This window comes from Naegleria fowleri (genome assembly GCF_008403515.1).
Source record: "Naegleria fowleri strain ATCC 30894 chromosome Unknown tig59, whole genome shotgun sequence".
In the NCBI taxonomy this organism is placed as follows: Eukaryota; Heterolobosea; class Eutetramitea; order Acrasida; family Naegleriidae; genus Naegleria; species Naegleria fowleri.
In genome coordinates this window covers 1-27,033 of record NW_025407991.1, presented here as the reverse complement: position 1 = coordinate 27,033, position 27,033 = coordinate 1, and the positions used below count along the sequence as shown (strand labels likewise).

The following is a 27,033-nucleotide window of genomic DNA, read 5'->3' as shown; positions in this document are numbered from 1 at the left end:
TCACAATGTTCCTTCTTCTCAAAAACGTAAAAAGCTTTGAAGGAGAGAATGAGAGAGTGTTTAATATTTAATTGTTGTGCAAGTTCAACAACACCACCAATGATGACAGTTAATGATTTTTTAACAGATCATAGGAAATGGACGACTGAAGAGGTCTCTTAAAGTGTGGCGAGAGAGAATCTTTCGTGAGAGAGAGCTGCAGTGTGTGCTGTGTGTGTGGAAGGAGAATTCAAAGTTCATAAATGAAGCAAATGGATAAATTCATCCAATTTTCCCTCAAATAACATTTTCTCGTGTTGATACCATTCATCATCGTTACATATCATCGTTATACCTCCCATGAGATTGAATACGTCTATTCATGGAATGGAGAGTGAGTACTCACTTTGGATGATCCATTAGTGAACTGGAGAATAGAAAAAATCACACACCCCCTATCGAATCTGAGAAACAGAACGATCCTTCATCATCACTTCTAAAAAAAATGAATCACAACCATTCGTCTTCTTCCTTCTCATCATCATCGGATCAGCCTCAATTACGATTTGCGATGGTTGGAGTGTTTCGGGAGGCTCTTGATTCTTCTAATTTATTATTCAATAATAACATCTCCCAATATTATGAATCTCAAAATAACAGCTCTAATGAACCATCATCCTGTATTTTAATTGGTGAATACTATCGAGGCTTAACCAGCAGTGCTCAAATCTCTCAACAACATCAGGCTCAAATGACTCGTCAAATTTGTTTGAAAATTGGAGATAAAGTATCTCATACGAATCATAAACGAACTCTCACACAGGGTTCTTTAAATTTTCATTACAAAGTGGTTGATAACAAGTATATTTTTGTGGTTTGTGCAGATTCGGAATGTCCTCTGAGAATTTGTTATAACTTTTTGGATGATTTAGAAACACAATTTAAAAGGCAAGGGTTTGATAATGAGGGGCTTTCTAATTCACATTTTAAACCCATTTCGAATATCATTAAGGATCGAATGGCTCATTACAATAATTTAGAAAATGATAAAATTTACAAATTGAAAAATCAAATTGATGCTACCAAAGATGTCATGATTTCTAATATTGATAAAGTGATTGAGAGAGGAGAACGATTGGATGTGTTGGCAGAAAAGACTGATGAGCTACAAGATCATGCATTTACCTTCAAAACAAAAAGTAAGAAGCTGAAAAATACCATGAAAAAGAGAATTATTCTACTCGCACTGATATTGATTGTAATTTTTGTAATCATTGTTCTGATTGCAGTGTTTGCTGGTTGCAATTTTCCATCCTTTGATAGATGCAGAGTTTCTTCCAACAATAATAATAATAATAATGGAAATAACAATTAACCATTTTACGAATGAAATTGAGCTCAGAGACGAAACGAACCTACTAACTCAAATTTTGTACATCCCATCAACAACAAGTCACTTTTGAATATGACTCAACAAGTACTTCCATCCACACACCTCTTGATAATAAACCCAATAAGAATAAAAGTTCCAATATTATTGTATTGTATTTTCACAAAGAATATTTATATTTTCTCAAAGAATTGCACACAAACAACATCAAACAAAAAAAATGACCATCTCAGCCAAGCACAACAATCAAATTCCTCTTCGTTCGGTCCGACCCATCTATTCTTCCTCGGTACCATCATCATCATTGATAACAAATCCAAGTACTAGTCATACGAGTAGTAGTAGTAGTAGTAGTAGTAGTAGTAACACCACCAACACTCCTCTCATCAATATTGAAACCGGTAAACGAAAAGATGGACGTACCTGTGATAAATTCAGAAATGTTTTTCTTCAAGTCGGAGTGATTAAACAAGCTCGTGGAAGTGCCTATTTAGAATTTCATCAAGGAACTAAAATTATTTGTGCAGTCTATGGACCTCGACAAGTTTCTGCAAAAAAATGTGGAATTTAGTGATACTGGAAGATTACAATGTGAATATCGAGTAGCACAATTTGCATCACTGCATCACAATTCTCGGAGTAGTGCAAGTTCTGCCATGAGTGCCACCAAATCACATCAAGCAACATCGGAAGAAATTGAATTTGGAATTCACATGAGAGAAGCTCTTGAATCATCCCTTCGATTAGACAAGTATCCAAAAAGTGTCATTGATGTTTATTGTTTTGTTTTAGAAGATGATGGAAGTGCATTGAGTGGAGCCATAAGTTGTGCCTCACTTGCACTTGCAAATGCAGGAATTGAAATGGTGGACATGGTGAGTGCATGTACAACAAGTGAATTGGAAGGTCAAATTGTTGTGGATCCAACAAGTCATGAATATAAATATGCAAGTGGTGGAATGGTGTGTGGATTTATGAGCAATTTGAATGAAGTCACACAATTAACACAAGTAGGAGATATGTCTTTTCAGAAAGTGAGTGAAGCTATGGATTTGTGTATTGATGGATGCACGAAATTGTATCAATTAATGCAACAATGTTTAATTGAGAGTATGATGAATACGCGAACAACAATAACAACGAGAGAATAATGTGACTGATCATCCCTCTCATGAAAATAAAAACCTTATTTTTCTGAACTTTTTTGAACTGTTGTTGAACAAAAAAAGATGATGTTACCGAGGAAGAAACCACCACCCCATGTCATTGACAAACATGAAAGGCATGGTGAAAGTTTCACCTGATTATTGCTCATTTAATTCTTCTTACATTTAGAAACACGTAAAAGAGCTCTTGCGAGCTTTCTACCAATCACTGAGACTCTTCTGCCGGCTCTTCTTGCCTTTCTACCACCTCTGTGTCTTCTACGGACTCTTCTTACCTTTCCTTTTCCGCACTTGTGAATCTTGATCTTCAAAGCCTTCAAGACCTTCTTAAGCTTACGAGGTAAGTGTTTCTTTGGACAATATCTCTTACCCAACTTTCTTTGTTTTCTCAAGACCTTTTTCAACAATTTTCTAATCTTTCGAGAAGTCTTTCTCTTGATCACAGTTGCGGAAATTCTCTTAATGAGTTTGTTGTATCTGCGAGAGGCTCTCTTTCTAAGTTTCTTCAAGATGGCACGCTTGGCCTTTCTTGCTCTTCTCAAAGCACGTCTCTTGAGCTTCTTGCATACTCGTTTAGCACGTTTGTTTTTCTTCAAAGCACGTTTCACCTTCTTACAGACACGACGAGAGCGTCTTACGAGCTTTCTTGCCACACGTCTTGCTCTTCTCAAAGCACGTCTTACACGTCTAGCAGCACGCTTGGATTTAGAAATTCTCAGTTTGGCAAGGAGTTTTCTGACACGTTTGATGGCCCGTCTTGCGACACGCTTTGCATGTTTACCCTTTCTTGTCAATTTTCTTGATCTCTTCAAAGCACGTCTCTTAGCCCTCTTACAAGCACGACGAGCTCTCTTCAATGCAGCACGTATGATGCGTCTTGCTCTCTTCAATGCACGGCGCTTGAGCTTTCTTTGTCTCTTAATAAGGGCACGACGAGCAGCTCTCTTCAATGCAGCACGTCTTCTAAGAGCCTTCTTGATGGCAGCAACTCTTCTCTTGGCAGCAGAAGCACGGCGAGCAACTCTTCTCTTGGAAGCCTTACCACGTTGTCTTCTCAATGCAGCACGACGTCTTGCAATTCTTCTACGTAGAGACTTCTTGATGGCAGCAGCTCTTCTCTTCAAAGCCTTTCTCAATTTGTTGGAAAGCTTCTTCTTTCGAAGAAGTCTCTTGATGAGTGGAATTCTTCTTCTCTTGGCAGCAGCTCTTCTCTTCAAAGCCTTTCTTCTCTTCAACTTGGCAAGCTTCTTAAGAACAGCACGTCTTCTCAATGCACGTCTTCTATTTCTACGGGCCTTCTTGAGAGCAGCTCTTCTCTTGGCACGACGAGCAGCTCTTGCACGACGTCTTGCAATTCTTTGCTTTCTTCTCAGAGCCTTCTTCAAACGCTTGATGAGTCTACGTCTGGCACGACGAGCACTTCTGGATTTGAGTTTCTTTCTTCTCAGAGCCTTATGAAGTTTCTTCAAAAGTTTACGAACAGCCTTCTTTGCCTTCTTTGCAAGTTTCTTGGTCTTCTTTACCTTCTTAAGGATGGCCTTTCGAGCAGCACGTCTTGCCTTTTTAACCTTCTTAATGATCTTCTTGGCTTGTTTCTTCCACTTGTTGCTCTTCTTCTTCTCTAACTTTTTAACCTTGACAATGGTCTTGGCAAAGTCTTTACCAAGTCTCTTACCAGCTTGAATTTGATCAACCACACAAGCATGGAAAGCATTTGGATTCTTGTGTTTGTTCAAACCAACCTTTCTACACACTCGACGAGCTCTCTTGAGTTGTTTCTTGGTTGGCTTCTTTGGTTGGACTCTTCTCTCAATTCTTCTTTCCTTATGATTGTGCAGAATACCTGTTGCAGATCGAGAAAGGTAGGAACGAGAAACACACAAACCCGAAGAGAAGTTCAAAGTTCTTGGAGCATCGAGAATCAATGAGATGTGTCCAAAGGAACCATAGGCACTTCTGAATGATGGACTCCTGTGCCATGTAGCAGTCAAGTGAGCTCCATTCTTTGAAGAGATGATTAATGAGTTGGAAGATACTCGTTTGACGGTGGCAACAGATCCACTCAATGCAATGGTTTGACCCACATTCACTTTGGTTTGCTTTCCGTTCAAATAGAAGGAATTGGTTTTGGTATCATATTCAAAGGAATCTTTTTGATTGATTTTAACAGCAAAGGCAGTATTGACGGATACTCTGAATATTGAGTGGTATTACCCGTCATACAAATATATTATTGAATCAATGCAAGAGAGTTCGAATGAATGTAAATACCCATCAAAGAGAGATACAAGTGGTGGACATCCATTGATGCGCATCGAGTGAGTGAATTTTCACATTTTATGAAAGCATTAAGTTCCATCAGAAGAGAGAATATATTGAGCGCGGCGCGTGAACATTTCCATCACACCACCACCACTTGCTGTCAGCAAAAGTGAATGAAACACAACCCACACACTTACCTATTCCATTTTCCTGTTCTTGCATGCACAACGAATGACTTGTCAACAGTTTCTGCCAACACATAGTCACCGACGCCATAAAAGTCATATTTCTTTCCTGTGAATGAAACATAGTGTGGATCACCAATGGATTGACATCTCTGTAAGACAGAGTTGGCTCTTACTCGACGGGCTTCTGCTGGTAGCAGGGCAAGGATGACACAAGTTGCCACCAACAACAAGCCAATCAGAAATTTTGATCTGCTCATCATCGTTTGTTGATGTTTAGTAGCACGATGACGAAGACTTGTGTGTTGAATTTTTTGTTGTGATGATGAACTAACGCAAGCCATTTTCGGTTGGAATTAAAAAGGATTTCAGAGAGACATGTGAAGTCATCATAAAAGGGTGACACGGTCACGAATCAAGCGATTGTGAAGTTTCTTGTTCTGACTTTCCTTGAAAGTAAACAAAATTTGGCATTTATTAATTGCAAATAGTCCAGTATTCCTCCATCCGTATTAATCGTATGCGCATGACCTGATTCTTTCGTGTCAAATAAAACCATAACTTGTTTTTTATTGTTGTTGCTGTTCTTGTTGCTTCAAAATTTCGTTTTCCACTCTCAATTTTCGTATAAGGGCCTTCTTCTTCTCGACTTGTGATTTCAAGTGACCCTCCAATTGAGCCTTTTGCTGTTTAATGCCTGCACGTGGATTTCTGTTCTTTTCTGGTGGAATCCATTCAATAGTACCAGATGTACTAATATTCTTTGATAGGTTGTCAAGATAGAATTTGGTGTTATCAACTTGTTGAGACTTGGTCAAATGAATTTCAGTACGATTTTTGAGATTAAATTCGTTGGAGATGTAAGGAATTTCAATTTGATTCAACAAGTTTCCTTGTTCAAGAGAGGCTCCAGTGAAAGAAAGAAGTCCAAGATGACGAGCCTTTTTAACTTCATCTTGAATCTTCTTGTGAGTTCTTCTTCTAACACCAGTAAATCTCTTTGGAATAATACGACCAGTTTGCGAAACAAATTTGAGAAGGAGGTTTGGATTCTTGTATGAAATCTTTTCAATGTAGTGTTGATTGTTGGCAAATGGATCTGGAGGGCGAGTTTTGAATTGAGGTAACTGATGTAATTGATATTCCATCATTTTACGGTGTTGAATATCATCACCAGCGAGTTTACCTTCTCTCCAATCTTGAGCAACCTCTGTAAATTGATTCACAGCACTCATGAATTCCATATGACTTGTTGGTGGTTTGTTGTAGAGCCATCCTGATGTATTGGCGTTTACAGGAGTTTTTAAGTAATGATTGAACACATCGCTATCAGCTCTTTCTATGTAACGATAATAATCATACCATGTATTTCCTTGAGGAGAATCTGGTGAATTAGCCTGGAAGGGTGCCTCGGGAGAAATGTTTTTAGCTTTCTTTGATGTTGTCGCAGCTTGATAAACGTCTGAACCATCGTAATTGGCTCTACCACCTCTACTTCTTGCGATATTTTCCTCGATGAGTTTATGAATATCCTTTAGAGATAGTTTCTTGTTGGCAAGTTTTTTCTTGCTTGCTTGGTCCAATTCTATTTGTTTAACTCCTTCATTCGAGCAGGGATGAGTGCTAAAATTTTGTTGATGATGATGATGACTAGAGAGAAGAATTGCTACTGTTGAAGAAGAATGGTGCGGAAAAAGCAGTTGCTGCTGTGTTTTGTTGTTGAAAGAGCGGAGAGAACGATGCAAAATAACCCTCTTCATTTTTTTTAAAACCATCTTGATTATTCATCGCTAATATTATTATTTAAATGGCAACGTTGCCGAAGGAATGGTTTCTTCATCATCATCAACATAAGCACTCATCAATTCTCTAACAACAAATACAATTAATAGGATTAAATAAATTGCAGGTTTGAAAAACATTTCGAAAAATCCAACAACAACTCCCACCAAAAAAATGAGCAGCCACGATCATCAAGCAAACCTGCAGGCTCAAACCTCATCATCGTCAAATCCTGCTCCTTCTTCTGGATCGCCAGCTGCTCAAACTTTGAATTTTGAAACGTATCTGAGAAGCTTTGAAAGCCTCAAAAACGCTAATGGTAAGTTAATTTCGATCGATTATTGTCATACCCGATAATCATTACACAACTCTAGACACTGTTAACCTCACAAAGTTGTTAATTGAGTTGCGTGATCATTTAGAGAGTGCTTCGTTACCGGAATGTTTTGACTTTGCTTCTACAATGTTAAAACCATTATTGGAGTTCCTAAATGATGGAGTAAAGCCTAAATTCAGAAAAGATGACAAAGATCATCTACTTCGCCAAGTGATCATTGAAATTATTCAAAAATTGCCACATACAGAAGTAAGTTTTATCAATGATTGATTAATTAGTCACTATTTTGAAACTTATTAACATTGATCTGAATTTTAATATCACTACTTGACAACAAATAATTATTATTGACACTCATCTATAATTTTTAAATAGTTATATGAAGAGAGAAATGGAAGAAGAGAAGAACTCACTCTGCTCATGAACTCACTAATCAAAGTGCTAAAAACGGACAATGAGTTGAACGGAGTTGTGGCAATTCGACTCATAATTGATATTTACAAGTCATTCAAAACTAGCCTTCCAACTATTGTTCAACCTGTAGTCGACATTTTTCTTCAATTTTATGCAAATTTCGAAAAAACAATTGAAAAATATTTAGGAAGAAAACCAAAAAGAAATAATTTATCTACTGGAGATGCCATTATTACAGAACCTTCAGATCAAGCTTACGATACGAGGGATTATCTAATACCTTGCATTGAAAGTTGCAAATTTATGATAGAATTACCTATATTTATTATATATTTCTTTAGAAGCAGTCCTTTGAAAGATACAACCAGTTTTACCACACTGTTCGAGAAAGTGCATGACATTTTTAACTATGACATTGCTGTTTCTGATGACATTATGGCATCACCTATTGGAAAGGAACGAGTGGAGGATTTCATGCTTTTGCGAGTGAAGACAATATCGTTCCTTGTTTATACATCCAAATACGTCGATAAGAAAAATGACAATGGCTATGTGAAAGATATTCCTAGATTTGTCATTAAATGCCTGAAGGAATGTCCTGATGAATGTATTACACCAAGAAAGGAAATGTTTTTGATTATGAGACACATTGTCAATGAAATTCCATTGGCTCAAAACGAACTCAGTGGAATTTGTTCTCATTTTATGCCCTACATGAATGACCTGACGAATGACTCTGTTTTAATTGGAAAAAGTAGATCAGCCTATGAAACTGTCCGTTCATCAGCCTATTCCACAGTTTTAGAAATACTCAATTTCAATCAAAACAAGATTGATTTCACTCCAACACAAATGTCTTCATGCATAACATTCTGCACTAAGTTATTATGTGATACCTCTCTAGGATTAGGTATTCATGCACTGGCTGTGGGTTTATTGGTTTCATTGTCTCAAACCATTTACAAAAATATTGCTGCGCAAATTCAACAACAACAACAACCATCATCATCAGAAAATGGCAGCACCACAGAACCTCCTCCTCCTCCTCCTCCTAATAATAATACTACTACTACTACCAACACCACCAACATTTCAGAACTGGTGAATATGCCTCACATCATCAGGTTCAAGGAAATACTTTTGAGTATTATCCGAGCATTTGTACAGAAGGTTAAATATCTTTCCAAGCTCATCAAAAAGATATCCAACTCAAAGAAAAAGCCAATATCGACTGAAAATGCCAATGATAACTCTATGATATTGCCATTTAGTCCATACAAGTTCAATGAGAATTTTATGAATGATATTACCTACTGCTGCACCATGTTTAAACATCTCATATTCGGTTTGAAGACGATAGTACTTGTTTTCACCTCTGTACCAAGAGATGAAAGATCCAAGTTCCCAGAATTACCACTCTTGAATAAGCTTTTCAGATATGGACTTGATTGCTTTGATATTTATAACCTGGTTAGTGAAGATACATCGAATGTTGAATCAATCACCAAACAAAAGATTGTCGAAGAGGAGAAGGACATTTTCAACAATTATTCCTCTCTTTATACATCTCTCTCGGCTCCACTTTTCACAGAGATATTTAAAACTCAATTTGAGTATCTCTACAAAAAGTTGTTGGATGGAAGGCCAATGACTTTTATTCACATACCAGCAAATGTTTTATCATCCAATCCAAATATTGCTTCTGTATTTTCAGAGATTTTACTTAAATTCTTATTGAAGAGAATGGACAAAATTGCAAAGGATCGAAAAGAAGCCCAATATATGCATAATTTATTCAAGTTAGTTTTTGGATCCACAGTTACCTTTCCAAAGAATGAGTCTGTTCTCAAGAATCATATGACTTCAATTGTAACGTCATGTTTTACATATGCTTCCAAATTCAAGGAGTGCATGGATTATTATTTGATTTTACGGTCTCTCTTTAATTCCATCTTATCAGCCAAGTTTGATTTACTTTGCAAAGAATTTGCACAATTACTTCCAACAGTGTTAGAAAAGCTCTCTGATTTGGTGAACAATGCTCACGACAGGGAAACAAGAAATTTATTTGTTGAACTTTGTTTGACAGTTCCATCTAAGTTACACGTATTATGTCCTTACCTTCATTTATTGATCAAACCAATTCTGTATGCTTTGCAACCTGGTGCTAGTGAGAAGGCAACGACTGCTGCATTAAGAAATTTGGATTTGTGGGTAACAAGCTTACGTAATGAATCTTTGGAGGCAATTTTGAAACCTGTTATTCCAGACCTTCTCAAAGCATTATTTACTCATCTAAAACCACAACATCATGCCAATGGAGCGACAGCAATGCGATTACTTGCAAAATTAGGAGGTACTCATCGACAGTATATGAGTGAATTGACATCAGTCAATACCAAGGAACATTCAAATTCACTCTTCTTTAATATTAATTTCAAAGGAAATAACAATATGATCTTCACACAAGATGATGATGATGAATCGAACATGCTCCCAGCAGATGACTTGGTAGATTTATCTATTGATATGTGTCTAGATCGAGATAATGATATCCAAACAAAGAAGAGCGCCTTTGATTTTTTGAAAACGTGCATTCTCTCAATGATATCCACAACAGAAGAGAAACTTGCTGTTCCAGATGATTTCAAATTTACTACCAAACATGTGCCAATTAAGAAATATTTCCACATTTCAGCATCTTCTCCAAAGATTGACAATTATTATCATGATGAAGTCAATGTTCAAGAATGTAAGACAACAATGCGATATGAAGGTGAGATTGCAATGTTCAACAAGGTGTTAAAGAGTATTTTCTTATTCCTGAGCTATGCTGTTAAGGAGAATCTCACTGAGTGTATTGAATTTACAAAGAATTTGATTCGACATTTTGCTATTACTGCCATTTTCAATTCATACAACTATGAGGAACCTTCAAAGTTCAGAATCAATCATGATTGGTTCTATGAAGTTCTTCTTGATGTTTATGAAGAAGATTGTACTGAAGCATCTCCAAATGTCAATGTTGGAGATTTCATTCTGGTTTATTCACAGATTATGTTTATGAAATTTGTAATGACGAACCAGACTTGGTGATCCAATTTGGCATTTGGGAAAGACTTCAATCACGATTCACAAAATCTCTCTATCAACCCGAATGGTACAAGAAATGTGTTGGTGCAAGAGGAATTTTGTTTTTATGTGAAAGTATTACTCCTGTATGGCTTGTCCATTATGAGAGTGATATGTTGAAAGGTCTATTCTTCTCTTTGAAAAATCCACCGATTCATATGATTCCTCACACCAATCAAATCACCATCATGGCAGCTGAGACTCTCATTCGGTCCTGTTACCATACTCCCTTGTTAGATTTTACATTACTTTTCAGCAATAATATTTCTGAAAAGATTGAATACATTCAAGCAGCGCAAGTTCCTTCGACTCTTGCAGAGGGTGAATATATGGTCCATGCGGAGAAAATGGGAAAGGATCTTGTGTTCAAGAAACGATCACTTTTGAGCTTGATCTGTTCTGAACTTTCCTCACCTTTAAACCACATTCGAAAGATTGCTCAATCACTCTTGCGACTGAGCTCAGATCTGATGAACATTCCACTCTCATCCATCATTGATCGATTTAGACCAGATGCTTCTCAGTCTCAAAAGGATCAAAAGATGATGGATCTGGAAAGAAAGATATCGGACTCGTCACTACATCATTGGAATATTCTGTACTTCAACTTTCAACAAGAGACAATAATGTTCCTGGACAATATATTTCCTCTCAATTCACAAAGGCACTTAATCTTTTGAGAAATGATGAACTTTATTCAAAAGATACCAAGGATCAGAAAAAACTTCTCGCCGCAAAATTGGTTGCTCTCAAGCTATTACGAGAGGCCATTGTCAGCAAAGAGCTTAGGTACAATGACAAGGACAGTAATAAGGATCAACTCAAAATCATGATTGAAACTATTTGCAAATTTTTGGTGGCCAATAACAAGGATGTCGTGACCATTGCAAAAACTGCACTACTGACATACATGTCACAATTCAAACCACCCAAAGACTCTCTTCAACAAGCATTGAGACAACTCAGCACCAATTTAGTCAAGTACACACAACTGACTTTGCCTTTCGTGCACAATGCTGCCTTTTTCTTAAAAGTGAATTCTAACATTCAAATTCAGCTCTCGAAGGCAGCATCTACTCTCTTAGAACATTTAAAAAAGTGGGCCGACAAGCAACAAATCAAACACATCTCGAATCAAAAAGAAAAACCAGTCGTTGCTGCTGAAATTGTTGTCCTATTTTCAATCATTCCAGATACATCCGATCATTTACCAGCACTCGTCAAGTTGGTTTTACTCTTAGAATCGGTTTGGGCTGACGAAATTAAGAGCTTGAATCCTTTTGTTGCTCCATTAGCCAAGTATTTGAACATTTATCCAGAACAGGCCATCAGGTTCTTATTTGAGACAAGTGGAGAACAATTCTGTTATGCTCTCTCCACAAAGAGAACTCTGAAAGTTATTATAGAGGTTCTAAACTCGAGAAAAGCCACTAACTTGAGAGCGTATCTATTTGCACATCCGAATGTCATCGCCAATCTTTTGAGTAGCGTGAATCATGTGGAATTTACTGAGAACCAGTCGTTTGCTTCTGATCCAAACAATGTTCTCATATTGGTAGGAAATATTTTCAAACTCAATCCAACTTTATTTGCTGCACACCGTGAAATATTTGATCAAGTGCTGAGAATATGGACTCTCTATTTACAACAATTGGCTCAAAATCCAAATGCTATGGATCTCTCTTCAGATACAACAACAACATCAAAAGGCCAATATATAACGGAGACTCAACGCATTCGTTTTACCAAAAATTACTCAAACTAATGATTTCCTACTGCAACAATAATGAGAATGAAGTGGATACCTTATTTAACATGGTGAAAGTATTCAGTTGTGGACTAGTTATGGATTTGAGCTTTGTGATGGAGTTCTTTGAACTTCAAGTGGGAGGTGAATACAATCTCAAGAGACAAGAAGCCATTTTGAACAAATTTTTGGAAGAATTCAAAAAGAGGATCGTTCCAAATGAAATCAGACATTATCAAACATATTGCCATTCCTATTGTTAGGGGTATTGCTAAGAAAGAAAAACTTAACACCGATTTACTTCGTAGATTTATTGATGAAAAAGTTCTCTTTTCTTCTACTTTTGCTCATTTCACAGAAAAGGAAAAATATTCAATCAATACGGATTTGCTACAATTGCTTACATTATTTGTAAGATTTCTCCCTTCAACTCAACTTGATGTTTTAAAGAAAGAGAAGAATATTTTCAAATTTTGTTATGACAATTGTTGTAAGGATGATATTACTGCAGCCCAATGTGCATTCGTTCTGTTTGCTCATTTAATGAGTAAACTTGATCTCCCTCCCAAATTGATTCAACCCGTATATATTGCATTCTTAAAGGATTGCAAGAAGGATAGTAAATCTTTGGTACTTCCTGCACTCGATATGGTCATGCAGCCAGTCAAAAGGCAGAATTGGCAAATGAACCTAAAAAGTTCCCTCAATGGATTAGATCCACAAAACAAACATTATTAGATGATATGCCATCTACTCATCAATTGGCAAACATTTGGACCATATTTATCAGACATGCTGATTCATTTTATGATTCCAGAGAATGTTTTGTTTACAAGATGATTAATGCTCTTTCAAAAATTGGTTACTCTTCCATTAATCTTGAGAATAAGAAACTTTACATTCAATTAGCGGATGTAATTATTTCTTGGGAAGAGAGAGCAGCTAAAAGAGACTCTATGGAGAGGAGGATGATAATGAAAAGAAACGAAAGGTCGAACAGACCGATCTATCATCCGATGACAGCGGAGTCAAAAAACGAAAGGTCGATGAAGAAACTTCACTTTCTCTCTCTCCAATTGCATCATCATCGACTCATGAATTTACTCTAAAACCTCAATCCAGAGGAATTGTTTTGAACTTTCTTATTAGAATGTGTATCTTTGTGAGCCAAACGAGATCAGAAAAGCCACAAGCTCTCTATAAGGAATGTATTCAAATTTTAAAACGTTCTCTCCAGTTGTGGAAAGATGAACCTGTTTCATTGACTCAAGCAGAAAAATTCTTCCCCAACTCGGAAGAAAGTGCACCTACGATTGGTTCATTCACACTATCTTGTATACTTGAGTTGATGAATTTACTTGTGGAAATGAATAGAGATACCATTCAGTTGAATGCTCAATTTGCCAAGAGATTAATTCCATTCCTCACTACTCCCTACGTGGATGTGAACAGAAATGTTTGCATATTTTTTAAAACACTTTTCAAACATTTCGATCCTCTCAAATCCAATGACAAGGATGTGAAAGAGTTTTATGAAACTATTTGGAATTCTGTGAAAGAAACCATTACGAAATATGCCGCTAAAGATTTGCCACAACCAGCTGGAAATCCATTGATTGATATATCTCAACATTTGGTGTATGGATCATTTGGACATTTGCTTCTCTTACATGTATTATGTGAACATTATCGCAATGATGAAATCAAACAAAACTATTCAAAACCAGTATGTTCAATGTTGGGAAAGGCACTTAAGAATGTACCGCCAGCATCTCAAGAGAGTTCTTGGAGAGAGGTTTGTTTGGGATATATTGAATTATGTCTTTCCTTCCTTGCAGATGGAGTTAATCACGAGGCAGTATTCAAACATTATGGATCATCAATCTATCAGATAATTGAAAAGGCAGAGACTTATAGTTACAATATTCTTCATCTTGTTATGGATATTGTTCTCAACTGGTTACGAACAAATCCATCCTCTGAACTACAAAGAAGTTATACCTTACAACTTGATGATGGATTACAAACAACGACACTCAGCAAACGATACAAAATACAAGATCTTCAGAAGGCGAATCTCCTTGCTCGGTTGGGTTACTTGAGTGAACAATCTCAATCGAGTGAATTGGTTAAAAATTTAGGAATTGAAAATTTCAATCAATTCAGAAGAGAGTACTTTAATGTAGTGGCTGAATTGTATCAACAAATTGATGAAATTTCAGAGATTAGTTATGCAAAGAAGATTGAGTCTTGCTTTATGGCCGGTCTAAAGATTGAATCAAAAGATTTGAGAGACATCAAATTAAGATTTATTTCTATTCTTAATCAAAGGATTGAAAAAACAGTACAAAAGAGACTTCAATTTGTGATTGATCATCAAAAATGGGAACCATTGAGTGATCGGTTTTGGATTAAGCATGCCTTAGAGTTGCTTCTTGAATCCATTGAACAAGAGGAAAAATTAACATGCCATCCCAAGATGGCTAAATTCCCACCTATTTCTACTAAACCTGTCATGACAAGTGCCAGAGGAGAATCCATTCATGTTACCTCGACTGCAGCTTTGGAGAAATTAAGAAAAATATTTGAAGATCATGAGCCATTCTTGCAATCCATATCTTCCATCAAGACTTGTAACATTATTACATCTCTCAAGACTCTAATCCGAAGCAACACGACGATGGTCTTAAAGACTTGGGGACAATTCTTTGCTTTAGCATGGAATTCTTTGAGTAATGATGAAAAACCACTCCTTCAAATTCAAATGCAAAAATTGGTCTCGATCGATTATCACTCGAAACAATACACCAAATATCCAAATGTGATCCAAGCACTGTTATTGGGGATCAACAATGCAGTGTTGAACAAAAGAGATTTATCCACATTCAACTATTTATCTATTCACCCAGAAACACTCAAATTCTTAGGAAAGTCATTCAATGCTTGGTCTCTTACTCTTCCATTGCTTGAAGAAGAACTACGTTTTCTATTTACTACTGGATCTTTTGATGAAAAGACTGAAAAAGTGTGTCATTCTCTGACTGAACTCTATAGAGTATTGAAAGAGGATGATATTCTTTGTGGAATATTTAGATGTTGTGATATTACAGATCATACGAAATTGGTGCTTTCGTTAGAGCAGAGAAATAATTGGTGTGAAGCCCAAGAAGCACTTAAAGAATTGATTAACGCTTTTCATAAAGGAAACATTAAGAAGAAAGTTTCACACACAGAGTTACAGCTGTGGGAAGATCATTGGATTATCTGCTCTAAAAAGCTGCAACAATGGGACGAATTGACAAAATTTTCACAATCTGCTCCTGGCACTCATGGTTACTTTAATTTGGAATGTTTGTGGAAAAATGGACAATGGGCACAAATGAAGGAATTGTTCCAGAAGAATCAATCTCTGGAAAATCAACTCATGAAGTTTTATCATATTTCCTATTTGATCATGCAAGACAAAGAATCAGATGCTGGAGATGTATTTGCAATTTCTCAACAACTTGCTCTTCAACGATGGTGTGCCTTACCTTCGTTTATTTGTGGAAATCACACCTCCATGTTACAATGCTTTCAACAATTGTATGAGTTGAATGAGTCTGCTTCTCTTCTTAATGACACCAAAAGACCTCTCACAACACATGAATTGAAAGGCTTTTTAACCACTTGGAGAGATCGACTTCCAAACAAATATGAGGATATTACTGTGTGGAATGACATATTTACTTGGAGATGTCACTTGTTGAAGAAAGCCATTGAAAGATTTGATCAGAAGGAAGAGTATAGTCATCACAGAGCTCTTCTTCTCAATGAAACTATTTGGTCTCTTCACAAATTTGCCAAAATAGCTCGAAAACAAAACTTTATTGAGCCAGCATTGAAGATGCTTGCAGAAACTGGAAAGCTATTACCAACGCTCACAAGTGAAACAAGTGAAGTCTTTGTTCGAATCATTGAAGTGATCAAAAGTTTAATGAAAGATAGAAGATACAATGATGTATTGGATTATATTGAATCTGACACGATTGCAAACACCAAGATCAAGACCATTCAAAAGATGGAAATTTTAAGATTGAGAGGAGAAGTATTTTCCACTTGTGGAAGATATGATGAAAGTTATCAAACATTTGCTCAATCTATTTCATACTTCCCACAAGAACAGAAATTCATTTCTTCTGTGACAAGTACACCTGCTTGGGGAAAGAGTTTCTTCCAATGGGCTCTTGTTTTGGATAAATTATTTGTAGAGAAATGGAATTCACCAACAAGACATCAACGTCAAAAGCAAAATTCAACCAAACACCCAACTCAGTCCATGACAGCTCTTGAATTTGCAGAAAATTGTGTTGCTGCCTATTTACTTGCAATTCGATATTCTGGAGGCGCTACAAATCATCAAACGATTCAAGCTTCTGGAGCTACTGTTCGACAATATATTGGTCGAGTGTTGTGGTTACTTTCCTACGATGAACCTGCTTCAAATGATAAGACCAAGGGTGGATCTAATGTTGATTATCCTCTTCATAGAGTTGCTGAGAAGTGTATTAACGATATTCCAGCTTGGATGTGGATTCCATGGCATCAGCAATTGTTCACCATGTTGCATCGAAGGGAGTGTGAAGCTTCAATCGCAAAGCAATTGTTAAAGGCCGTTTTATACAACTTCCCACAAGCTGCTTTCCATACATTTAGAAGTTTTGTTCATGATCTTCGAGAATTGTTATCAGGAATTTCTAAAAGTGTCAACCGACTGCAACTAGTACTGCTGGATCAACCAATCCATCTAGTTCAGAATCCAACCCTAACACGGCAGCTCCTTTAAGAGGTAGTAGTGCTAATATTCATGTTTCAATTATTAATAAGAGTGGAACGTCTAGTGGTGACTCAAATATTCCAGCAGGTCCTAATGCTGTGTATTTGGAAACATTTACAAAGATTAGAAGGAAACTTGACGATATCATGCATGATGGTAACAAGGTGCTGTTCAGTGATTTAGAAAGCATGTTTAAGGAGTTAACCAAATACAAATCGGAAAGTGAGGAAGAATTGACCAAATCTCTCGAATTAATGCTTGATAAGGCATATACTTTTAACATTTATGAAAACGCTGACACTATGGTAGATGAAGACTCTCAGGAAGATGACCTTCACTTTATTCCAAAGGAGTTGACAGATTATGCCAAAAGAATTGCAGATACGTACTTTGCAGATCCACCTGCACAATCTACAAATCCTCAACCTGTTCCAAAACCTCAATTTATTCTTGATTGTCAAAGCAATGTCATTACAGATATTCTTCCAAGAAAAGAAAGAAGAGACATGGCTAAATCTTTGAAATATGTTGAAAAGACATTGGATGCAGTGGGTCCAAGAAATTTATTAGAACTCACTAAAAATCTTAAACATTGGATTTGTTACTTTAGACGAAAGATTAATCTGTTACCAACTGAGATTGGAATTGAAAATCAAAAACCTAAATTATTGGAGCATAAAACCAATGTAGAATTGGAAGTACCGGGCCAATATGAGCTCACAAGTGATAGAGAGCCATTCTCAGAAAGACATGAAAAGATTCTTTGTCTGTTACCTTCTGTGAGTATGAAAGGTAGAAAGAACAAGGAGAATGAAAGAGTTATTGCTTTGAGAAGTGTCTCAGGAAAAGTTTTTAGATTCTTTATTCAATCCACAAGCAATGCTGAGCCACTTACTTTGAAAACAGAAGAAAAAGTCTCATCTTTGATAAGACACATTAATCGGTTATTGGACAAGGACAGAACTGCAAGAAGTCACAACAACATTCATATTGAATATCCTATAACTGTGACCACAAATCAAAGAATTCGTCTCGTACGCAAAGATTATGAACTCATTTCCTTGGAGGATATATTCTATGATTATTGTGAGTCTATTGGTAAATCTATTGATACTCCACTTATTAAATATTGGAAGGAAATGGACAAGGCATGCAAAACTCATATCAATGAGTTTGAGAATAAGCTCAATGTTTATCAAACCTTTGTGGAACAAAGTGACAAGATACCAGATGATATTTTGTTAAATTATATTAGAAGTATTTGTCCAAGTTGGTCTGAATTTTATAGCATAAGAAAGACATTTGGAGTACAATCAGGAGTTTATAATATTTTCAGTCATCTCTTACACACTAAGGACAGACATCCATACAAGATATTAATATCCAAGAATAGCGGACATTTAATGCAATTTGATTATAGACCTAATATGCACAAATCAAGTGGTATTATTCAAAGAGATGATCCAACACCATTCAGATTCACTAGAAATATTTCTCAATTCCTTTCTCAATTTGGTGTTGAAGGTTATTTGTTGAATACCATGTCTGCTGTTGCTTGTTCTCTCTCTGAAAATAAGGATTTATTTGAAACATTAATGCAACTATTTATTAGAGATGAATTGATCTCCTATCATAACTTTAATGTTGATCTGTTGAGCAATGAGAGTAGTACACCTACTGGAGAAAATAGATTTTTATTTAACGATGAGTTGATGAGAAGTTGCGTTCAGCAAAATGTCGACCACATTCTTGAAATGGTTAGAGAATTAGCTCCAGCCATTCCAACTCACTTAAGCTGCAATCCACCTCAAACATTACCAGTGAAGAAGAAATCAAAGAAAGATACTGCAACCTCTGAAAGTGCAACAAGTGAAGTATCAACACCTTCTTCCATCACAACTCCATCAACGCCATCCATGTCGAGCAGCGCAACAACCACTACTGCTACGTCATCAATGACTGTCACACCTTTCGCAAACGCTACCAGTCTTTTGGATCTACCACCTCTCAATTACAAGGTTTATGAGCTTATCCAACAAGCATCTTCTGCAGAAAAGTTGTGTATGAAAGATCCAATCTATTATCCTTGGTTCTAATAATATTGATCTGTATTAAACATTTTACTTTGTCGAAAAATTAAATCCTTATTCAATCCTCTTTAAATGCTTTTCAATGAAAACAATCTCCTTGGCCACATCGTCGAGCATGGTTCTTGTGAAAACTTCATCGGCGTGACCCATGTGGTGAACCTTAACGAGCTGATGACTCTTTGTGGGTTCTTTCGACTTGTTTCGAATTGCAGCCATTGTTTTTGCAACGTTCCAAATTGGGCATTGAAAATCGTCATGGCTTGCTGTCATTAATAGAGAAGGAAACTGATTTACAGAAGATGTCAGGAGAAGGTGGTAGGGTGAATATTTCATCATGGTCATGGCAATATGTATGTCTCTCTTTGGGTCTCCATATTCATCAAATTCATGCTCAGTCAATGGAAGCGAATCATCCAACATGGTTGTCAGAACATCCAAAAACGGCACTTTTAACACCAAACATTTAAACAATTGTTCAGACTCAAACATGAGATGTGTGGACATCATCAATAATCCTCCGGCACTAATTCCTCTCCCAATAAACATTCCATTTCTCGTCATGTTCCTCACATTCACCATATAATCCATGACTTGTTTGAGATCAGTCATGCTATTCATTTTGTGTTCCTTAATTCCTTGTTGATACCAAGACAAGCCATTTTCTCTACCTCCTCTCACATGTGCAAAAACAAACATGTATCCTCTTTTCAAAAAGTATTCTCTATAGAAATAGTATAATGTGTTACTCGAGACTTGTAAATCTTCCATGAGATGAGTTCCATATGCTCCATATCCCACCACAAAACATTTGCTATCAGGTTTGATTTTAGTCTTATCATAGAGTATTTTGATAGGAATGTGATTGCTTCCAATCTCTGTGCATTCACATATCAGATTCGAGTTTTCATTCGTGTGGCTACCATGTTCTAATGATGATGATGAGGATGGATTGAAAACGTTCATGAGATTATTGGTGTCAAGATCATAACTCACTTTGATAGGATCTTGATGGAGCAATGAGTGACATTTCACATTGTACCTGTTTTCGTGATATTCTAAATTTGCTCCAAGCTCAATATAGTGTGTGTCTGGAACCACGGGAAGGTATTCAAATTTGTTATTTGCAATGTCATATTTCAATAGCTTGATTAAACTATTTTCTACAATATATACCACCAGATATTTTGAGAAAATATCAATTTCATGAATGGACTGATCACTCTTGTGACGATAGATCAATGTTTTTGGGGTTTCACCAGAAGAGTTTCTCACGTCTGATCCTGAAGCTCTGTAAATATCCAAATCTGTATTTGGTGAGGAATTAGAAATGATGAAAAAAGTGTCTGTCTCTTTGTGATGTTCAAAGAAAAATTGAATTCCATTCTGTCTACTATGAAGACATGTGCGAGAATAATTTCCATTTCCATCTGAGTGAAGTAGATGTACCTCTGTTGTGTTCTTGCTGTTAATCGAAATGTATTTGAACGTATTTGCTTTAGTGCATCCAATATCAATGAAAAACCTGTCGTCATTCTCCTCAAGTATTAACTGTTCTTCAAAACTATCGAACGAATAATTTCTATAAAATCGATGAAAAATTTTGCTTGTTCTGTGTTTCTCATCCGTCGTAGTGAATAACAAACCGAATCCATTCGCTTCAGGACTCAATTCAAAGTTAGAAATATTGAGAATGTCATCAATGACGTGGAGCAGCTTTTCTCGCTTTTTATAAATACAAACAACCGATAATTGATGTCCACAACAGTTGCAGCATATTTGAGGCAATGTGAAGATTTTTCCTTCATAATTTTGTATGATAAGCTTCCATTTTTGAAAGTTTCTTGGCATTCTTTTCACATACTTTTCAATTTCGGAAGTAAACTCATGCTTGTTATAAATGACCTCTAAATTTGAATACGCAAGTGAGAGAGTTTTTGAATGTAAGGACCTCTTCGATAAATGTCTGCTTGCAAATGTTTGACAAACATCTCGGTAAAAGGACTCTGAAAAAATTAGTTCTTTGGGTATTGCACTTTTTGGGATTCTGGCAATATATTCATCAAAATTAAATGATATCAATATCCATTCACCAGCTGTTTCAATATCTGAGATTAGTAATTTTTCACTATATCTATATACATTTCTTGAAATATAATTTTGTTGCATATCTTTCAACTCTTTTTTACGCGTTTGACTTCTTCTTTATGTTCTTCAAAATAATGTTCATAATATTCCGATTCTTGATGGATATAATCTTGAAGAGCAGCTTCATTGAAGGATAATTTATAGTATGGATCATTAACTTCAAAACCATGTATTGTGTACTTTTCAGCAAGCTGTTCGCTCCTCAAAAAAGGCTCAGATATGGAAGAACTCTTTTTCTTTTTGAATAGAGAAAAGAAAGACCTTCTCATCATTGGAGGACATGTATATATACTCTGAATCATTTCATTCTTGGCCCAACTGCAATTCCGAGCTACCATACGAGCAGAACCATATCCTGCACAAGCAACAACCAATTTCTTCATTTTTTTGAATTTTTGAAGGTTGTAAATGACATCTATAAAAGCTCGGAATTATATGATCGTAAGATTATTCACATATTAATAAATATTAATAATATAATAATTAATGCATACTTTTTAATGACATTATTTTTAATCAATTTAATTCTATTATCATCATCCAGAATTAATTTGAATCCAGAAAAAGCTTTCACCTAAAGTTGTTACTCTGGAATGGAGTCTGGTTTCACAGTTACAAAAGCTTCAACTCCAAAGAACTTGGGCAGACCTAATGAGCCTAATTCTCGAGCTGTTTCAGTATTTCTGTCTTTAGCTCTCTGCCAAAACTCTCGAGCATCATCACCAGGGAATAACGCTCTATCTTTTGAGACTGATGTTTGAAAATGGCATCAATCTTCAAATCCATTTGATATTTAGTGAATGGAATAAAATAGGTAGCTTCGTCAACATCCCTATTCATTGTCAATCAGTATCAGTACACAAGTACACATGTCAAGAAGAAAATTCAAAAATGATAAGAAATACATCATGAACAGTAACATACCATTCTTGCCATGCTCCTCTGTACAACCAACAAGTAACATCTTGGACTTGGTCTCCCATTTGTTCTAAAGCAAACTTGATCGCTCTGTACACAACACGGTGAGTACCTAACATAAAGAAATAAATTTTGACACTATCACACAATGATCAATTAAACCTACCATTTGGATCTGAAAGATCAGCAGCAATAAAGACATGCTTTGGTTTTGTTGGTTAATTAAATCCTTAATCATATCAATATCTTCCTGGCCAAGAGGTTTCTTTTGTACTTTACCAGTTCTATAGAATGGTAAATCAAGGAAAATGCAATCTCTTTCTCCTTGTAATCCAAGAACATCAACAGCATCCATGGCCTCGGCTTTTCTAATATTTGCCTTCAACTTTTGAAGTAATTCACTATCTGGATCGTTCTTGTCTTGCTTTTCCAAAATTTTAGAAACGTCTTCCTTGTGAATGACTTCCTTACCCAAAACTTCACCAGTGAGAGCACTAAATCTTAAATGGTTCTTGACATTGTTTTCATGAACACTCACAGATCCATTGGTCATGTAACAAACTTTCACATTAATGTCTTTAGTGTCACGCTCTTCAGGACTCAATTTTTCTTTTCTCTTGGAAATGATACAATGCATCATGGCTCCCATACTAATCACATCATCATCAGGGTGAGGAGAGAAAATCAAAACTGGCTCATTAATGTTGTCTGGAACAATTTTAGACTCCTCAGAAGCAAATGCAATTCTCTTCATCAAATCTTGAAAAACACTGAAACACAACTTGTCAGTATGGAATTGTTCATGAGCCAACAAACTTGTTAAACCATTTTGCGCAAAGTCTTCAGATCCCAGCTCACAAATTCCCTTTCCTGTTTTCTTTGCCAAATCAATGACTGCCTTCTTTTTCCATTCAAATGTCCAATCTTTGAAATTTCTATCAATAAGCCATGGAGTTTTAACAATCTTCAACAAATTACCAGCAGCAATATCAAAATAGTAATGACAATTTGGATGAACTCGAAGGAATGTGGCTGGACAGTCGGATGGGTCTTCATATTTGAATTCCATTGCCTTCTTGACAATGGCAGCCTTTGATTCACCAGTAGCCATGAGAATAATTTCTTTCGAATTGAGAATAGTGTTGATACCTTGTGTGATGGCTTTTGTTGGAACATTTGAGATTCCTTTGAATGATTGAGCTGCATCTAATCTGGTCTTTTGATCCAATAAAACTAATCGGGTTTGATCGGAAAGATGACTATCGAACAGGAATGAGTGAATTTTTGAAGAGAATTGCGAAAGAAAAACCTACCTTCCAGGTTCATTAAAGCCAATGTGACCTGTTCGTCCAATACCCTAATAGGATTGCAAGGTGTGTGAAAAGTGAAAGGGCCGTGCGTGTGAGCACGTAAAATGAGTGGCACAGCACAACACATTGCGACACAAAGAAGGTATGTCAGTAGTGGTAGTAGTAGCGGTGGTGGTCATCAAAGGTCCGAAACACACAATTCATAGATGCAAATTTAAATCATCAAACAAACAACAACCTACCAACAATGCCAAATCAAAACCACCATATTCTCTAATCTTTTCTCATAATTCATACAAAATTCCTTTACTTGATCCTCACTCAAAGTTCCATCTGGAATATGAATATTTTCTCTCTTGATATCAATATGATTAAATAAATTTTCATTCATAAAGTAGTGATAGGATTGTTTATGAGTTGGTTCCATTGGATAGTATTCATCCAAATTGAAAGTAACAACATTTTCAAAAGAAACAAGACCCTTCCTATGTTTTTCAACAAGAGCCTTGTAAGTGAGAATTGGAGTCGAGCCTGTTGGCAAACACAACACGGTAGGCTTTTTGCTTGGTCATTCTCCTTGATGATTTGAATGATTAGATCGGAAACAGCCTCTGCCATCTCTTGTGGTGTTTTGGTGATATGGACCTTGTCCGAAGTGTAATTTACCATGAACAAGGCACTGGTATCAATAAATTGGTGTCCGCCTAACATGATTCTGATGATGAAGAGAGAAAAGGCTTTTTTTTGTTTTGGTGGGTGGTGTTTATGCAACGGAGGAGTAATAACGATGAAGGAGATGCAACACAGTAGAGGTCTAAATAACGAGTGTCGTGAAGGACGATGGCAATCTGATTGAGTCCGATGCTACTTACTGCTTGAAAATTCAATGTGGAATCATCATGTGTGTGAGTTTGGTTATAATTGATGATTCCACTTTTGAATGACGTTTGCCTCTATGATGATGATGAATTGAACCGTTATCATCTCTCTGATTTTCATTCGAGATAATAATCAAAGCATGTGAAGGAATGTTTTCATGTTGATGGACATGGTCCCATGAAAGACCTGAAAGGCTGAACGAGACGCCAACAATATTGTTTTCGAAATCGAACTCATGAGAGCATGCTCAAAGAACCAACAGGATCCCCGAGCAGCCCGCACAAACATGGACCACATGGTGCTGTGAGATGGAATCGAAAAAATAAAATCGAATTAAAATGAAAAATTAAATTTAATGTAACGTTCATAACGGTCACATTTTTGGGTACCACTTTACAAAACCGTTTTTCAATTTAACCAGTTCGAGAGAATGCTCGAGGAAAACAAGCTGAAAAAAAAGCGAACACATCATCACTACGACGGCATTGCTGCTGCTCCTGCTCCGAGTCTCACAACACCATGAACCACCTCGAACCTGAACTCTTTGCTCACTACAAGCAACTCCAAAAGGAAGAACCTGTCCTCAAGGAAAATCCACATCGTTTCGTTCTCTTCCCAATCGAACATCAAAAGGTTTGGGAGATGTACAAGAAGGCCATGGCATCTTTCTGGACTGCTGAAGAAGTGGATCTCCACACAGATATTGCTCAATGGGAAACTCTCAATACCAATGAACAACACTTCATCAAGACTGTTTTGGCCTTCTTTGCTGCCTCCGATGGTATTGTGAATGAGAACTTGTGTCAACAATTTATGGCTGAAGTTCAAATTCCTGAAGCCAGATGTTTCTATGGATTCCAAATTGCCATTGAGAATATTCATGCAGAGATGTATTCAACTCTAATTGAAACCTACATTAAGGACACGAGAGAAAGACATCGTCTCTTCAATGCCATTGATACTGTTCCATCCGTTCAAAAGAAGGCTCGTTGGGCTTTGAAATGGATCAACTCGGATAACTTGTTTGCTGAACGATTGATTGCCTTTGCTTGTGTGGAAGGTATCTTCTTTAGTGGATCTTTCTGTTCCATCTTTTGGATGAAGAAGAGAGTTTGATGCCTGGATTGACCTTCTCCAATGAATTGATTTCTCGAGATGAAGGATTACACACGGACTTTGCTTGTCTCTTGTATTCCATGCTCAAATATACCAAATTGCCTCAAAAGGTTGTACATTCATTGGTCAGTGAAGCTGTTGAGATTGAGAAGGAATTCATTCGAGAATCTCTCCTGTGGACTTGATTGGTATGAATTCTCGTCTCATGCAACAATACATTGAATTTGTTGCTGATCGATTACTTGTCTCGATAGGATATGATAAGGTTTACCTTGTCCAAAATCCATTCGATTGGATGAATATGATTTCAGTGTCTGGTAAGACGAACTTCTTTGAGAAGAGTTGGGTGAATAATGCAAAGAGCAAACATTATGTCACCAAAGAGAGAAGGTCTTTAGATTGGATGATGATTTTTAAATTGTCGCAACGACAGCAGCTCCTTTCCAATCTTTTCCAAAGACCCATCTCTGCCCATCCTGCCAACAACAACAACAACCCTTCTCTCACCCCCAACACAGCAACACACTAGGCCTCCTCTTGCTTTCAACTAGTTCGGATCCGAACTCTCTCTCTACCTTATCAGCACTCTCATGACATCCATTTAAATACTGGGTGTATTAGTGGTGTCCATTGTACATAAATAAATTCTGAATCCTTATCAATAAATTCTGCAAAAATTTGCGAGTGACCTTTGTTTGGTTTACCTTCAGCAATCGCAAATCCTAAATCTTGAAGAGCACAAAAGAACAAGAACACATTAAAGGCGAAATGGCAATTCAAGACAGATAATTTTGTGGATGCAATCGAAGGTCTTAAAATATCTTGATACCGAAACCGTTGCAGAAGCCTTTTAAAGGCACTTCCCAATTTCCAAATTTTCGATTTCAACATTCAGGGCAACCAAATGTAAAATTATTGCAAGCACAACACACGAGGATATGATCTCAGAGAAAAATCCTGAAGAAGACATTGCGTTTGTGGAGTATGGTTGGATAATTTCGGAAGAGTCCGTATTGTCCTCTTCATGCATTTGTCCAAAAACATGATCCCATAAAGATGCAGTCGTGCCATTCTTCAAACTGAAGAACAACAACAACAACACAAAAAAGAGTCGTTTTGAAAGCAAGCAATAGATCTATTACTTGCTCACGAGACTATCCGAAGACTGCTTCAGAGCACCTGCATCTTCACCTCGTTGCATCCTCTCCAACTTGAGGTCTTTTCAAAACCTCCAAGAAACCTTCTTCTCGAATTGTGGTGCAAGTATACCTCCATTCCTTCGATCCTTCACCAACTCAGAGCTTCCTTCCCCACCATGCATGCTCAAAACGTCTTCAAGTCCATCTCAAGAGATGATCCAAGGTG

General features: G+C 36.7%; 10 protein-coding genes across 10 annotated transcripts; 6 read left to right on the top strand and 4 right to left on the bottom strand.

The window, feature by feature from the left end:
* Positions 1–484: 484 nt before the first annotated feature.
* Positions 485–1,354, top strand: FDP41_008067 (uncharacterized protein; the record flags this gene model as incomplete). The annotated part of the gene is made up of 1 exon (XM_044711880.1): positions 485–1,354. The coding sequence occupies one exon, from the start codon at positions 485–487 to the stop codon at positions 1,352–1,354; it is 870 nt and encodes a 289-aa protein (XP_044558353.1).
* A 235-nt stretch (positions 1,355–1,589) lies between these two features.
* Positions 1,590–1,940, top strand: FDP41_008066 (uncharacterized protein; the record flags this gene model as incomplete). The annotated part of the gene is made up of 1 exon (XM_044711879.1): positions 1,590–1,940. One exon carries the CDS (start codon positions 1,590–1,592, stop codon positions 1,938–1,940), a length of 351 nt encoding a protein of 116 aa, XP_044558352.1.
* Positions 1,941–2,025: 85 nt separating this feature from the next.
* Positions 2,026–2,520, top strand: FDP41_008065 (uncharacterized protein; the record flags this gene model as incomplete). The annotated part of the gene is made up of 1 exon (XM_044711878.1): positions 2,026–2,520. The coding sequence occupies one exon, from the start codon at positions 2,026–2,028 to the stop codon at positions 2,518–2,520; it is 495 nt and encodes a 164-aa protein (XP_044558351.1).
* Positions 2,521–2,684: 164 nt separating this feature from the next.
* Positions 2,685–5,326, bottom strand: FDP41_008064 (uncharacterized protein; the record flags this gene model as incomplete). The annotated part of the gene is made up of 2 exons (XM_044711877.1): positions 2,685–4,728; positions 4,995–5,326. 2 exons carry the CDS (start codon positions 5,324–5,326, stop codon positions 2,685–2,687), a joined length of 2,376 nt encoding a protein of 791 aa, XP_044558350.1.
* A 225-nt stretch (positions 5,327–5,551) lies between these two features.
* Positions 5,552–6,742, bottom strand: FDP41_008063 (uncharacterized protein; the record flags this gene model as incomplete). The annotated part of the gene is made up of 1 exon (XM_044711876.1): positions 5,552–6,742. The coding sequence occupies one exon, from the start codon at positions 6,740–6,742 to the stop codon at positions 5,552–5,554; it is 1,191 nt and encodes a 396-aa protein (XP_044558349.1).
* Positions 6,743–6,938: 196 nt separating this feature from the next.
* FDP41_008062 (uncharacterized protein) lies at positions 6,939–12,412 on the top strand (the record flags this gene model as incomplete). The annotated part of the gene is made up of 5 exons (XM_044711875.1): positions 6,939–7,083; positions 7,139–7,350; positions 7,477–10,513; positions 10,570–11,221; positions 11,266–12,412. 5 exons carry the CDS (start codon positions 6,939–6,941, stop codon positions 12,410–12,412), a joined length of 5,193 nt encoding a protein of 1,730 aa, XP_044558348.1.
* A 201-nt stretch (positions 12,413–12,613) lies between these two features.
* On the top strand, positions 12,614–19,306 carry FDP41_008061 (uncharacterized protein; the record flags this gene model as incomplete). The annotated part of the gene is made up of 4 exons (XM_044711874.1): positions 12,614–13,013; positions 13,133–13,308; positions 13,395–17,048; positions 17,138–19,306. The coding sequence occupies 4 exons, from the start codon at positions 12,614–12,616 to the stop codon at positions 19,304–19,306; spliced, it is 6,399 nt and encodes a 2,132-aa protein (XP_044558347.1).
* A 48-nt stretch (positions 19,307–19,354) lies between these two features.
* On the bottom strand, positions 19,355–21,466 carry FDP41_008060 (uncharacterized protein; the record flags this gene model as incomplete). Its single annotated transcript, XM_044711873.1, has 1 exon — positions 19,355–21,466. One exon carries the CDS (start codon positions 21,464–21,466, stop codon positions 19,355–19,357), a length of 2,112 nt encoding a protein of 703 aa, XP_044558346.1.
* A 636-nt stretch (positions 21,467–22,102) lies between these two features.
* On the bottom strand, positions 22,103–24,384 carry FDP41_008059 (uncharacterized protein; the record flags this gene model as incomplete). The annotated part of the gene is made up of 7 exons (XM_044711871.1): positions 22,103–22,277; positions 22,370–22,475; positions 22,530–22,566; positions 22,638–23,622; positions 23,677–23,720; positions 23,916–23,951; positions 24,340–24,384. 7 exons carry the CDS (start codon positions 24,382–24,384, stop codon positions 22,103–22,105), a joined length of 1,428 nt encoding a protein of 475 aa, XP_044558345.1.
* A 687-nt stretch (positions 24,385–25,071) lies between these two features.
* On the top strand, positions 25,072–25,668 carry FDP41_008058 (uncharacterized protein; the record flags this gene model as incomplete). Its single annotated transcript, XM_044711870.1, has 1 exon — positions 25,072–25,668. One exon carries the CDS (start codon positions 25,072–25,074, stop codon positions 25,666–25,668), a length of 597 nt encoding a protein of 198 aa, XP_044558344.1.
* Between the last annotated feature and the right edge of the window lie 1,365 nt (positions 25,669–27,033).